Here is a 15,283-nt window from a genome sequence, read left to right as displayed (position 1 = left end):
TTCAGGAATGGGAATAAATAACTTGTGTTACTTGTGTGCTACTACTGTAAGCGTTATTTTTTTATAACAATTAGATAATGACTTTACAATTTTTCGTGATGGTAATAATAATGCCAGATAAAAAAAGTCACTTTTAAAAAATAATTCATTACCATTATGATTACTCATAAAAAATGACTTGTTATTTTTTGTTTGTTAAGTAATGAATAAATGTAACGAATTGGTGTAATGCGTTATTATTTGAATAACATATAATAACAATGAGTCACCTTTCAAAATTTTCCAACCCTGGTTACCATGAAAATCGTTTGTTCAAATCGTTGTTATAAAAACGCAACGGTAACAGTATTACGTAACACGTTAGGAGCTGCGCACATTCAGAGGAATAGGGAACAAAGAATAAGAATTTTAACCTATCAGAAACTATGTACTGTAGAATATACAGTTTCTGATAAGCTGAAATTCTTATTCTCTGTTTCCCATCCTTTTAATTGTGAGTGGTCCTTTATTTCGCATTTCTGCTTCTTTGAATGTATAAATCTCCAATTTTTTAATGTAAAAATAACTAACGCGCGCGCGCGTTTAATTTAAATATTTCATAGTAGAGATTATTATTAGGAACAATAATAAACGATTTATTAGAAATAATCTTTAGTTAGATTTTTTCTGAAGTTAGTTGAAATTTAACCTTATTGTATAAGATTATTTGAATAGAGATACACAGTACATAATAGGTACTTAAAAAAAAAGTATTATCTGAAAAAATGCTAAAATTCCTATTATAGCAAAATGAAAGATATGACTAATTTTCATAAACTTCGATTGTTGATACGACCATTTGACCGCCAAGGCAAATATTTTATTTAATCTGTAATAATGATTCTTGGCAAAGTTTTTTCTTTCACAATTTAAAAACATATTAAAAAACAATATTGAGACACCGTATGGTACGTTTTCCAGTAGAGTGATATAATCGTCTTCTACCCTCGCCAGATGTTTTTATAAAATATTATCATTGGTGTTCATGATACCGCGTCAAGTTAGGGACGACCATAAATTGCACGCATTCGCGTTTTTTACATCAAAGGGAGCGACAGAATGGTTGAATCATCGAAATTATACGTTATGTTCATCCGAGTTGCAGTTTTCTCAGAGTAAGGGTGAAATAATATCCCCCGCTTTTTTTCTCACATTGACGCAGGCGCGATTATGGGTTTCCCAAAGGCTTTCTCGTATGATACTCTTATAGTAGTCCGAAACGTCGAGCATCACGCTTGCTTTGTTACGCGAGTGGTTTCCATGACGTGTCATATACAAGTTCGAATTTAGTTTTATTCAGTTATTAAAATATTAATGTCCAAAAATGTGCAGTTTTATTGAGTGTAAAGATACGTGAGTGAAATGTATAAAAATGTATATATATCAAAGAAAGTTATAAATCTAAATAAGGAAATATATTATCTGAAAAATTACTCTTTTCTGATAATATGAAAATTGAACCAAAAAGATACTATTCGTTCTTATTTGGATTGTCATTACTATAGATTACAATATAAGGGATACATATCATAATAAATTTAATAAAAATTGACAATTTTAGACTAAAATGAACAATATATGAAAAAAAATATCTATGAAATAATGTAATGAGTTAATAATAATAATTATGTTTGAGATCTTTTAATTTTTTACTTCGTGCAAAACAAAATTATAATAAATTCACATATATTTAAAACAATTATATTTAAAAATATTATAATAAATCCATACATATTTATACATATCCTTATACATAAGCAATAAATATTATCCTCTGCCGCTAGTAACATATTTCTGAAAAAAATTTTATATGTTGCAATTATTATAAACTTTTATATACATTATTAAATTTACATATAACGTTTGATTTAGTTAATAGGTAATTGAATGAATAAAAAATAAACGAACTCTAATAAACGATATAAATAATATTATAGAAACTTCAATAAAATTCCTAAGTTTATTTTGATTGTTATTTTAAACAGTGATTTTTGTGAATCATAAATAAACAAAACTTGAATGTTGAGAATATTAAGACATTTCATATTTTGCATAACATTATTTAATTTTTCTTAATTGCTGATATCAAAATTTTACTCTATGTGATGTGATGTTATCGCGAACTTTGATATTCTTTAATTTGTTGAGTAATGTTTTTCCATGGAAGTTGGAAATTGCAATACATACCCGATTGCTCGCCAATGAAATATTGGCCCTTTTAGAAATGTAATTATCTACAATGGGCTACTAAATGCTGTATTGCATTCTGTGTGATCATCTTGTGGAGTAAATCACCGTAAAGTAAGATATTGACATACTCATTAACTAGAATAGATTTAATTATAACATAATTTTTTAGAGATAATTTAAAATAAATAATAAATTATAAACATATATATATATATATATGTGTGTGTGTATATGTACAGGGTTGGCCATATTCGATGGAAAGATGTTTTTTTTTTCAATCATGGGAAACGTCGTTACTCGATCTAACAATCTCTGTCAAAAGTTACAGTGTTGCCAGATCTTTCCGTCGAATATGACCAACCCTGTATATACTATATATATATATATATATACATATATGTACATTTTTCATTATGGGTACATTACCGTGGCAAAGCCTTCTAGAGAAGCGGCGAAAATACCGCCGACAACAAAATAGTAATTTTTCGTATTTCTTTGCATTATAAAAAATAATAATTTTTGTGCTTGTAACGAAATCGTGTACCATTGCATGGTATACCTATGTAGGTATAAAAACAATTAATAGATTTCAATTATGTAAAAAAGTTTGCAAGGAATATGCAAGTATATATATATATATATATATATATACACTGCAATTTCTTGCTTGGAAATTTATAATAGATGTTTAAGGATATAAACAAAAAATTTTTAAATACTATTTTATAGTATTTTTAGACTGTATTCATTGAAAGAGTGTATTAAATATTAATTACATACGTTGTATTAAGAATATTGATATTATGATCTGTAACTATCTGCCCGGCCAAGTTACCAAAGAACATATAAACGAAATGGGCCATAGTTAATAAGCCACATGCTAGTTTTCCATTTGTATCGTTTGTAAACATCATAAGTTGCAGAAACTGTAATATAAATTTTTTTTCGAAGAAATTGCAATTTCTATCATAAATATTATTTATACATTTGACATACAGTTAATTTAATACAATTTCTACTATTGTTTTACACAGAAAGAATTAACTTTAAAGCTAATAATTTTTTTGTATCTTCAGATAAGATTAAAAAAGAAAAAACTTCCAAAAAATTGAATCCCTCCGATTTCGACAAAACTTTGCAAAAAGTTTTATTTTAGGCCAAAATGGAAACCCTGGAAAGAGATTTTTGGCGACTCTCAAAAAAAGTTATTTTTTAAAATAAAGTAGTAAAATAAATATTCGCGTCGTGCCCTAAGCAGGGAGGGGAGGTAGGGTAGGAATCGCTTCGCGTGGGAGTTGTGTGCCTCTAAGCAAAGGGAGAGATGGGATAGAAGTCACTCCGCGTGAAAAATGGCCTCTTGGCAGGAAGGAAGTGGGATAAACTTGCCTTTGGAAAATCGTATTCTCTTTATTTCATAACACAATAAAATTAATAATTTTATCATAAATATAAACAATGTGCATTTTATTATTTTATTTAAAAAAACAACTTTTTCGTAGCAGTCGCTAAAAAACCCTTTAAGGACTTTCATTTTAACCTAAAATGAAGCTTTTTAAACTTTCGTCGAAATCGGAAGGATTCGGTTTTCGGAAGTGCATTCAGATAAAATATAAATTAATTGTTCCTATATTATATTTCACATATATTAAATAATATATACAATATTTTTGGAGATATTAATAGCATAAAAAACAAAACAGTCAAAATAGTATTGATATACTTACTTGAAACATATTAACAGTTAAAGATGAGATACCTATACCAATTAATGTGAAATAAAAATTCGCAAAACTGGATAATATGAATTCGGCAAACCTATTATTGAAAGATAAATATTAAAATGTTATATATTTTCGATATTTTTTTCCACAAACTTATTTCCTCTTTGAAATACATGAAATACTAACTCGAGCGCTCTACGATGTATGTCAACGGCGTTGATTATTCTTTTCCGAATAATGTAATCTTTATCAGATTTGGATAATGGTATATTATCACTTATATGTTTGAGACGATAACTGCAAAGTTGAATTACATTTCTATGAAATTCAGTTATTGAGAAAGGATCCGCATTTATTTACGTATTTATGTAAATTAATAATTTTTAAATATTATGTATTTATATAAACTAACAATTGTTAAATACATAAATTCTGTTCGTCATATTACTATAATATGTTCGTCACATTAATTATTACAATCAACGGATCGATTAATAATTGATTAAATTCTTGAATAAATAAAATAACGTACTAATTTTATCCGTTATCATATTTAGATTATTACCTTCTTCCTATGATTTATTTAATTTTATCAATAAAAATGTCTTTATATTAAATAACATTATAAATTACATTGTACTAAATAATTTTTGTAAAATTATTTCTTTTATAGCATATATAATAAAAAGGATTCTTCGTTTTTAATAAACTTTATCATTAAATTATTTTAATCTTTTTTCGTAATTCTTACCTTGCTATTTGCAACATTGCACAAATATGAAATATGAATCCCATAAGCATAGTACCAGTAGAAATAACTGTAATTCCTCCAATATAAATGGCCAGTAGATTATGTGTTAAAATAGGATAAAAATATCGCTTCTGATCGACAAAATATTCGGCTAAGAATGAGAAATGGCGCTCACGAGATTCGTTAAGCGGTACAATAATGTCAAGAAAGTTCGGAAGAAATTGAAACAAGCCGAAAAAGTTTAGAAATAATATTAATAACACTATAAAATATAACAGATACATATATATATATATATAAATTATACTTATATATAACATAAGGTTATATCTTAAAATTTTGATTATATCAAAACTTTTTTCTATTTTAATATTTAATGCATAAATTGATTTATTATTTTATTTTTCTAATAACAATAAAAAATGTTGAATATATTGTAATAAAAGTATTATTTTATCGATATTTCAATACCTAAATTTTACTGTCATTAAGCTACATCTCATTAAGCTATATTTTTCATCTTTCACTTATAATATAATTCATATTTATAACGTATAGTTACTATTTGATTCTAATTTTAGCAATAAATCCATGTAAATTTGAAAACAAAATAAACAAAGTAATTTAATTGAATTTTTTACCTGTCATTGTCACCATGAATCGTTTGGAAAAACCAGCATATCTTCTTAATATATTGATTTCATCTGTAGTTTTTAACGTTGTCCATTCATAACGAACCCAGTCGAAAAAGATTTTTATCTGTACTTTCAAATAATCTATGAATATGTATAATAACAGCGGAAACCGACAAATATATGATATTATAATAATATACGCGACAAATATATGATGTTAATGTATACGCACGTATATTTTGCTCTATTTTTAGAATGGTATACCTACATCTTTATTACTTAGAAGAAAGGAGATATATGTTAAAAAATATATCAAACAAGGAAATGCTTGCGAGAGAACTTTTAACATAAGATTTACATTGAATTCTGACGTGATGAATGTTGTCAACTATAAACAATAATTAAAAAATTCATGTATTTAATTTAATATTTAAATAATTAAGAATTCCCTCTTAATAATTAACAATTATTATTAATAATTGTGATTATAATTTTAAATAAAATCAAGATAATAATTATATTTTATTACAAATATGAGTATTTCGAAAAATTACAATTTACGCAGGCTCTCATTGACTTTATTTTAAGTTATTAAAAATGCTATTATTTAAAATATGTAACAAAGCAATTATATAATAACTATTGGACTGTAAAATCGAATCAGAGTAAAAGCAAGCAAACCTGAGCGATCAAAAAAGATATGAGTATGCTAGGAAACAATGTAATTTGAAAAATTCTGAATCTCCACTTTTGATAAGGCCATAAACCCATAAGTGTTAATAATTTCTGATTAATATCGTAGTATTGATCTATGAACGATATCATTTCTCTTCGAATGTGAACAACATATGAACTAGACTTTTTATTTTCACCCTTCATAGAATAACATGCAATTGAATAATTCTAATATTTTCTCTTAAATTTTTTTAAACTATAGAGAAAAAAAATTACTTTCTCAGAAAAATAAATAGTAACTAGATAAATAGTAACTAGAATATATAATTTAATATTCACCTATCAAAACTAATATTGCGATATAGTTGAGCCAATTATCACTGTATTTGTACCTTTAGAAAAGAACTATCAAAATATTTTTCTTCGTACAATATTGCGTATGCTATTATCTTACGTTCATATATTCCCTTTCTCATTTACGCAGGCGCAAACGAAGTTGTCGCTAAACTTTCAGGACTTATTGTCAGTATAGTGTCAATCATCAAGCGCTACACATCTCTGATGATTTTTTGAAATTTCGAAATAATATCATTGTAATTGCTATAAGCTATCTTTATTATTATTATATAAATGCTTTTGGAAATAACTTGTATGTAAATATATTAAAAGTAAAAATAAACTTTCAATGCAGTATTATTTATTAGTTATATGAAAGCAGATAGAAGACGCAATTTTTATAATTGTTATTGCTAAAAAGTGTTAAATAAAATAAGAATATTAGATAAGATAATATGATTCATGATTATGTTTTTCGTATGATATAATCGTATTGTTGCTGCAACTTTTGTGCTGTAAGAGAATAGTTCTGTAGGAGTAATTTTAAACGAAGAGTTCAAAATATAAAATGTAATAATATTAATTTTTTTAGTAGAATACATTTTTTGTTAAGATATAATATAAATAATTTGTACTAATATAATGATTATAATATACTTGTGCTACATATATTACAATTACAAAAAAATATATAAACTGAAGTTGACATAACTGATACATAAGTAACACCTTATAAAAAAAGCAATACTTTATGATTTTAAACGTATCCGCAGAAAAATAAAAATTAAATTTATTGATGTGTCTTTTTTGTTCTCATTGGATAGTATATACATTACGTAGGACAAAGTATTAACAAGCTAAAAAGACATTTAATGTATATATCTTAGTTAAATCCTATTTTTTTTTCGCACCGCTTCTTACCATGGCGAAATTTTCTATCTTTGCCATAAATATGAAGCCAATCGTGTAGTAAAAATCTTTATCAATTCTTGTCATTAAAAATAAAATTAGTTTTTGTGAGGTGACAGACATAAAGTACCACGATGTACCATATCTAAAAATATGAATACAGAAGAAACTATCTTGAAACAATCTAAAAGAATTTATTCAAAAGAATTTACTTACGATTGGAAAATAAATTTTGTAAAAAACGGATGGAATTTTGTTGTTTAAAGATATATGCATAATATAAATCATAAATAAATTCATACATTATGGAAATGAAAGAATTAAGTTCTGATAAAAATACTCTTAATCTAACAAAATATAATAAGCAGAACTTTTATCTTCTAGAATTCGGATATATAAAACTTTCAACTATTAAATATTAAAATATTTATTCTTTGATATTGGTATATTGAATATGAGCAATTAAAAAAGTTGAACACTAATTGAATAATTATTAATACTTAATAATTATTAATACATTAATAATTAAAAATTTCGTTATTGCAATCGATAGTCTTCTGTCCAAGATAATTTGTCACAAAAACATGTAAATTAGATGGCCCAAAATGACAAAAAAGGATATTAATATATCTTCCATATTCTTTAATATTGTTACCGCTTGAACAAACTATTCGATTATCATTAAAAATCATAAGTTTAATACTGTTATTGGAATAAATTTACTATTTGATGTAAGTAATTATGTTATTAGTAATAATTAGAAAATAGAAATTATATTTATTCGGAATAAATTGATGCTTAATGAAAACACTCCAAAGGTAACAATCACACAAAATGGGACACATTAAATGATGATATAAAAGCGTTCGAAAACCTTTAAATATAATGGAGAAGATAAATATAAAGAAATATGTAAACAAAATTATCGTATAATAGCAGGATACTTAAGAGATTATCATATATTTATTTCTTTCTTAAACAACAATTAAAAAACATTAAAAAAAAAGAATAAAATCCTTGTAAAAACATAAACCGTGCATATTCTCTATTCAAGTCTTTTATATTTATATTTATAGTTTTAAAAACGTTGAAACTAAATTACTAGTAAGAATAATAAAAATTTAAATGTTCTGAAAAGACGTAACAAAGAATTTTAAGAAACAAAAAAAACACAATATACTAACTCTGTAGCTCTACGGTGTGCAATTACAACATCGATAATTCTTTTACAAACTGCTCGTTCTTTTTCACAATTTGACATACATAACACATGATCGTCGATGTGTTCTATGCGATGACTGCAAATATTCTCAAATTTAATTCGTGATATGCTGGTAATTAATATAAATTGAATGTTACCTGGCGATTTTGAACAAAAGAATGATACGTAAATAATAATAGTTGCATTGCCGTGGCTACCATAATTGACATAATGTAATAATAATAAGTGCATGGAACACTTTGATATAAAAATGATTATCGTGAAAGATAAAATATTCTGCTGTAAGAGATTTGCATCGAGATTTGTCTAATGGCAAAACAAAGTTAATAACCGGAAAAAATTGAATAATGATTAAAGCGACCATTAAAAGACCAGTATACCCTGTAAGATACACATAAAGATTTTATTATAAATGTACTATTATGTATCTAGATTTCATAACACGAAAATTAATAAATATATGTATATATTATAAAAAAAAAATTAATGTGCTTTTTTATATATTTATATTTGTTTGTTTAAGTGAATATTGTAGATTAAAGATGAAATGAATATAATAGCAGATTATTTTAAACATTATTATTGACAAATGCTATTTTTACAATGCATTGGATAAATATGAAATGAAATTAAGAAAACATTTTCTTACAGATTATGAAGATAGTTTCGGTAATCATGAGCATGTTTCTCTATAATATCATATTCTACTTATTTTGTATTATTCTCCAGTCCTCTTGGATATAATGATGCAAGATTTCTATCTATAATTAAAACGTTTATTGATTTTATTAATTTTTGTTAGATATATACTTCAATAAATAAAATCTATAATCCTTGCTTGCATAAGAAGAATTAAAAGCAACTCATAGTTTTTTATTTAAAAATAAAAACACAATACTTTATAGTAATTAATATAGAAGAGAAAGCAAGTGACATAGTTTTAATGAAGAGAACCATATTATATTTTGTTGTAACAAAAACTGACAACTGAAAACAATAAATACAGTTATGGCATCAATAATAATATAATAAAAGTTTGTTACATAATAAACGGACAATTTTAAAATTTTATTTTTATGTTATAATTTGAATTCTACTAGCTTCTGTGATTCAAAAATTTATTGAAATAAAATAAATAATTTTTTAAAAATATATAAGATTTATATAGTTTTATATAGTTATTTATATAGTTTTGCTATATAACTACCTGTAGGATATGTTATCGCTAAGGTAACAAACAGCAATCATTGAAAAAATACTAATCGCGATCTATCATGAGGCCAGATACCCAGTAAAAAGGTCCCCTTTAAAAAGTATCTTTTAAAAAGGTATTTGATTGTATAATAATGTTCTTCGATTAGATGCATGTTGCACTAAAATCGAACTGAACAAGTAAATAGTATTGTAAAATCTTGGAATATATATTAATAATATTTGTTTAACATCATAAGCTATTCCTTTTCTTTTAAATTATGTGAGAAACAAAATACAGATAATAAAATATATTTTTGATAAATAACTGATACTTGCCGTAGATACGCGGTATACATTAAAATCATTTTAATGAAAAAATTATAGCCACATCGGTGTTTCTCATTCTGAGAAAAAAGAAAATATAAATTATTCAAATTATTGTAAGTCAATTCTTCGTCTCATTATAAGACAATAATGTTTTATATTATCTCTTTCTATAGTTTTGAGACACATGCGCAGTAGAAAATACACTCTGTGTCGAATGACATATCAATCTTTTTTCATTGAAGGCAACATTGATAGAATATACAGTAATGAAACAATGAATTGACTATTCTAAATTTAATAAATTTTAATATTTTGTGTGTGTGTATCTACTATTCATTTAATTAGTTGAAAAAGCAGATTATAAACTTTCTTTAATATTTTTAGTCAATTTGGATTTATAGAAAAATAAAAGATTAATATGTACATACATACAATTAGTGAAAGATATATTGATATATCTATTTATTTGTCAAATGTATCATGTCAAATATATTGCAGATCAATCTTATGAATGTCTTTTTAAAGTGTACAATACAAATATCATACAATACAGTGTATCATACATAGATCAGAAAAGATATTTTAAGTAATAGAATCACAAAAAATATGTCAAGTAATTGTAATCAGAGTAGGTATTTTGTGATCGTATGTAATCATTAAAATTCACGATTAGATAGTAATTATAATCTATTTTATTATAATTAATTGTCATAATTAATATAAGCTGCCATGGTAACAAGGAATTTAAATCTCATTTATCAATATTTTGACTTACACTACTAAATTACACATACATTAAAATTTTTTCTCTTTAACGATTTATCTGCGTATAAAGTGTTAAAAATTTAAAAAATATACGTTTATTTATCGTTAATGGCATATATTTAACGCATGTTCTATGCGCATACGTTACACAACTATGTTAAATTGATAAAATTGATTTAATTAATAAGAAATCAACTTTTCCTTTTAGTTCATTATTTTCGCGTTGAATAAATCACTGTGAAGTAGGATACTGCCATACTTGTGAGCTAGAAAGTAAATATTTTTTAATATATTAGGTGTTGGAATTAATTCGTAGCGTTTTTTAATGAAAGAATGTTATTTATTTCACATGAGCATTAAAAAATACATTAATGAAAGTACTTCCCATCACTTGTAAAACGCTACGAATTAATTCCAACACCTAATATTATATACACATTAAAATTTAATTCTTTTCTAATAAAGAAATAGTTCTTTAATTTTTTCGTTTTGGTTCTAATAAAGAAATTTTTAGTTTTACCGTAGCAAAACCGTCCAAGGATGCAACAAATATGCTGAAACACGATATGGTAAGGTTCTTTCTTCCTCTTTGCATTATAAATAATAATAATTTCTGCGTTGACAATGGTGCTGCATACCATAATCCATTACAACTACAAAAATGGATTCAATTGTAAACTAATAAAAAATTAAATATATTTTGTTAATGATCATTAAATTAACTATGTGTATGTTCCAAAAATATCAGAATAGTAAACACAATATTGGCTTAAACCAAATTTAGAGAATAATGGTAGATTAATTGTAGTTTCATAATTTACACATATAAAAACACAACACTTACATGGCGTTGAACAGATTTACTCCATTATTGATTACTGCTTGTCCACAGTAATTAGCGATGAACAAATATATCAAATGAGTAAATATTAATGCAGCGGATACAATTATCTTACTGATACTACTTGATGTTATCAGTTGGAAGAACTATAACAAATCATTACTTAGAAAGCAGTTCGGAATTAAATAGAATAGAGAAAAATGTCACTTACTCGAAAAAAATTGAAAGTTAAAGAGCTAACACCAACTACGATCAGAATAGCAAATGGTATCAAAAAAATGGATGTCATAAATTCATTGAACCTTTAAGAGAAGCTGAATATTAAGCGGAAAGTAGATATTTCTCTATAGAAAATAAAAAAATTATTACAGTTTATCAAAAACTGTATTAAGCAATATGGAAAACTAGCTCCAATCACCTTAGTCTTGTGACATATGTTGTCAAAATCATGACCTTGAGTGAACTTCAGAAGTTTTTATCATTTTTTTTAGGTTTTTCATTATTTATAAAAAGTCGTAAATGATTATTCTCTTTGATATATATATTTTGACCATATACATATTGTAAAGTATATTGTTAAGTATGTGTATGTGTGGACGCAATAGTTATCTACCGTGTCCACACATATACTTTGCAATGCAAAGCGAGCGAGAGAGAGAGAGAGAGAGAGAGAGAGAGAGAGAGAGAGAAGAAGTTCTACATAGATTTTTATAACTTTCCAATAAAAAAAGTCGGGATTTTTTCATTGGTATACGTCGAATTACAAAATTTATAATATTATATTAGGTGTTGGAATTAATTCGTAGCGTTTTTAATGAAAGAATGTTATTTATTTCACATGAGCATTAAAAAATACATTAATGAAAGTACTTCCCATCACTTGTAAAACGCTACGAATTAATTCCAACACCTAATAGTATTATAATATTAAAAAATTTAAATATAAATATATAGTTATGTAAGTAAAATATTTATTTATTAATGAAATCAATTAATAAAATAAAACAATTTCCTACTGCAAGTTAACCGTTGATTAGCTTAACTGGAATTGATAAAAGAGATTAATATACGAACAAATTTTATTATAATTTACGTTACATAATAATAAATTTAGATAATAACAGGTGTCTATTTAACGTTCTTTCGAGACACTTCTAATGTAAAAAATAGAGAATAAAAAATCGGGATATCCTATAAAATTCGAGATGGTTGATCATCGTACATTGATTATGACATTGACAACATATGTTAAGATACCGCGGCTGGTACCCCTATATTTTAAATAATTATTCGTATATTTAATGTTGTTAAAAAGTCTAATTTAATGTTTTATAGATATACTATATTGTTAAATCTATAGTATAGAAACACATTATGAAATTAATTGCGGATATTTAATATAAATTTATCTTTTAAATATTAATTAATTTTTAATTTTAATCAATTTATTATTATTTGGATTGCATTAAGTATGCAATAATCTTATGTGCAATTATATAACTTTAAATATAATGGGTAAAAAATGATTTTGTAAACATACAGTATTTTTCAGAAAATTTTATAATAAAAGTATAGAAATACTGACTCAATAGCTCTCTGATGCATAATAATCGCATGTACAATCCTCTGATGAAGAAGATACTCTCTCTTAGGACTAGGAATCACTAATATATTCCTTTCAATCGCATTTTCTATTCGATAGCTATATAAAATCTATTCATATATATTATGATTGAAACAAGTACTTAACAAGGAACACAAGCGTATTTTATATTACCTTGCGATTTTAAGTAATGCACATACATGTGTTACATATATTATAATTGTCGCAGCAGTACCCCCTATTGTGGTTAATCCTATATAACCGATTAAAAACTCATGTAACATTATAACGTAAATATATTTATCCTGATTAACAAAGTGTTCCGTGATTAAGAGAAGTTGACGGGGCCGTGATTCGTTCAATGGTAACATAATATCAAGGATCAATGGTAGATTTTGAAGTATTCCAAAAAAGAATATAAACACGTAACAAAACGCTAAAAAATGTTAAATCTAATTTAAATTCAATTACGTAAATGTCGTAAATTATTTTAAAAAAGCGTCAAAATATTTTTCTCTCATTAGTATAATAAAAAAATTAATATAAAATGAATAATTTTTTATATATGTAGATATTTATTATATATAATATTTAGTATATTTATTTAATATAAAATATATTACTACTAATTTTGTGTTTTCTCTTACCTATCATACTTATTGTGAAAATTCTTACGTTATTAGCATATTTTTCTATAATATCAATTTCTAATTTATCCTTCAATGAATTCCAATCATTTTGGATTTGTGCCAGTAGATGCTTCAACTGTTCATTCCATTTTTTAATCAATATTTGAAAATATATTTTATTTCATAACTATTACAATTTTAAATATAATAAGCTAGTTAATAGCTAGCTTGTCTTATTGGACTTACACTATTTGTCTCAATGATAAAAAGAAAATACTTGATAGTACTAAAAAGAACAGGAAGGACGAGTGAGAGAATCTTGAAAAGAAGCTCCACATTGTATTGCGTAATAAATATTAGCAACTGAAAACAATATTTAAAGTACATACTGTGTGTAATTGGAAATTATTTCTACGTAAATATTTAACACGTAAAAAGAATTTTATATGCTAAAGAACAAAAAATATTATTAAAGCAATATATATAAAAGACAATTTATTACAAAACCGACATATAATTTACTATAAAAATCTTATATATATAATAATATAAGGTTTTTTATAATAAATTATATATTATATTATAATTGTTATTATGTGAATGAAAAATCATAAATTATATATTAAAAAAAATGTGGCAAAATAAAGAAAAGCATTTATTAATACGTGTATTTAAAAAATATTGCTATTTCAATATAACATCACATAATTTTAGATTTAATATACCTGAGAAAGAATAAATGTCAAAAGAATACTAGCATACAGAACTTTATGTATGTGCGTAAAATATGATTGTTGATAGGGACATAACCCAAGCATTTTAAGAACTAATCGGTTAATCTTATAATAACGTTTCCCGATCTCGTGCATTTCATACGAGAGCGCCGACACAACTGCGTCCATAGTACGAATTATTTTTCTTGAATATTTTGCGAATTTCAAATAATCAATACAAGAGTAGTTGTAAGGAGATATTTATGCCAATTTAATATTGAAGCAATATATGTCATTACATAGATATAGAAACGAATTAGTCTAAATTACCTCAATTTATAATTCAGACTGATGTTTCTTAAACATATAGCTTGAATAATTTTTTTACGCAAACGCAATCATGATTTCTATTTCTTAATATAGTGAAAAGGGTTTCAATTTGTATAGAGACGACATAAGATGCCTTTCTCATCATGCATTGAATTACCTATAGAGTTCATTGCGAATCATGTAAGTCAAACTTTGCTATATACATTTTTTAAAAAGTATAAAAAATACATTCATCTAAAAAAATCTAAAATATACATACATGTACCGCATATATAATATATATACATATATAATATATTTTATATATAACATATATTTATATATACGTATATATACATATATGTACATATATCATATATACATTATTCGCTGTATTCAACAAATTTTTAATGTATATGTATAT

The 15,283-nt window shown here is 24.9% G+C and overlaps 3 protein-coding genes and 1 pseudogene across 12 annotated transcripts in view; 1 reads left to right on the top strand and 3 right to left on the bottom strand.

Annotated features, from left to right (window-relative positions):
* The window catches only part of LOC105150032 (uncharacterized), a 211,953-nt gene that overhangs the window by 9,482 nt on the left and 187,188 nt on the right, over nucleotides 1-15,283 (top strand). The gene's annotated exons all lie outside the window — the stretch shown is intronic.
* On the bottom strand, nucleotides 1,372-7,220 carry LOC147910231 (uncharacterized). Of its 2 annotated transcripts, none has more exons than XM_087404266.1 (10): nucleotides 6,018-7,220; nucleotides 5,605-5,724; nucleotides 5,343-5,460; nucleotides 4,702-4,963; nucleotides 4,137-4,247; nucleotides 3,954-4,044; nucleotides 3,010-3,155; nucleotides 2,656-2,788; nucleotides 2,227-2,364; nucleotides 1,372-1,833 (listed from the first exon to the last, which is right to left on the bottom strand). In XM_087404266.1, exons 1-9 carry the CDS (start codon nucleotides 6,213-6,215, stop codon nucleotides 2,314-2,316), a joined length of 1,230 nt encoding a protein of 409 aa, XP_087260392.1. In that variant the 5' UTR covers nucleotides 6,216-7,220; the 3' UTR covers nucleotides 1,372-1,833; nucleotides 2,227-2,313. The 2 variants fall into 2 exon arrangements, with proteins under 2 accessions (XP_087260392.1, XP_087260393.1); XM_087404267.1 differs by having other exon boundaries at nucleotides 4,702-4,768.
* LOC147910230 (uncharacterized) lies at nucleotides 6,814-9,862 on the bottom strand (annotated as a pseudogene).
* Nucleotides 10,366-15,053, bottom strand: LOC147910229 (uncharacterized). 3 transcript variants are annotated; one of them, XM_087404278.1, is made up of 9 exons: nucleotides 14,563-15,052; nucleotides 14,084-14,200; nucleotides 13,856-13,973; nucleotides 13,383-13,644; nucleotides 13,191-13,307; nucleotides 11,817-11,907; nucleotides 11,609-11,751; nucleotides 11,285-11,417; nucleotides 10,366-11,030 (listed from the first exon to the last, which is right to left on the bottom strand). In XM_087404278.1, exons 1-9 carry the CDS (start codon nucleotides 14,737-14,739, stop codon nucleotides 10,977-10,979), a joined length of 1,212 nt encoding a protein of 403 aa, XP_087260404.1. In that variant the 5' UTR covers nucleotides 14,740-15,052; the 3' UTR covers nucleotides 10,366-10,976. The 3 variants fall into 3 exon arrangements, with proteins under 3 accessions (XP_087260404.1, XP_087260406.1, XP_087260405.1); XM_087404279.1 differs by lacking the exon at nucleotides 10,366-11,030 and having other exon boundaries at nucleotides 11,236-11,442; nucleotides 14,563-15,053; XM_087404280.1 differs by lacking the exons at nucleotides 11,609-11,751; nucleotides 11,817-11,907.

Source organism: Acromyrmex echinatior, chromosome 3, assembly GCF_024713525.1.
Source record: "Acromyrmex echinatior isolate Ae372 chromosome 3, ASM2471352v2, whole genome shotgun sequence".
In the NCBI taxonomy this organism is placed as follows: domain Eukaryota; kingdom Metazoa; phylum Arthropoda; class Insecta; order Hymenoptera; family Formicidae; genus Acromyrmex; species Acromyrmex echinatior.
The sequence above is the reverse complement of the archived record's forward strand: the minus strand, read 5'-3'. Positions and strand labels throughout refer to the sequence as shown.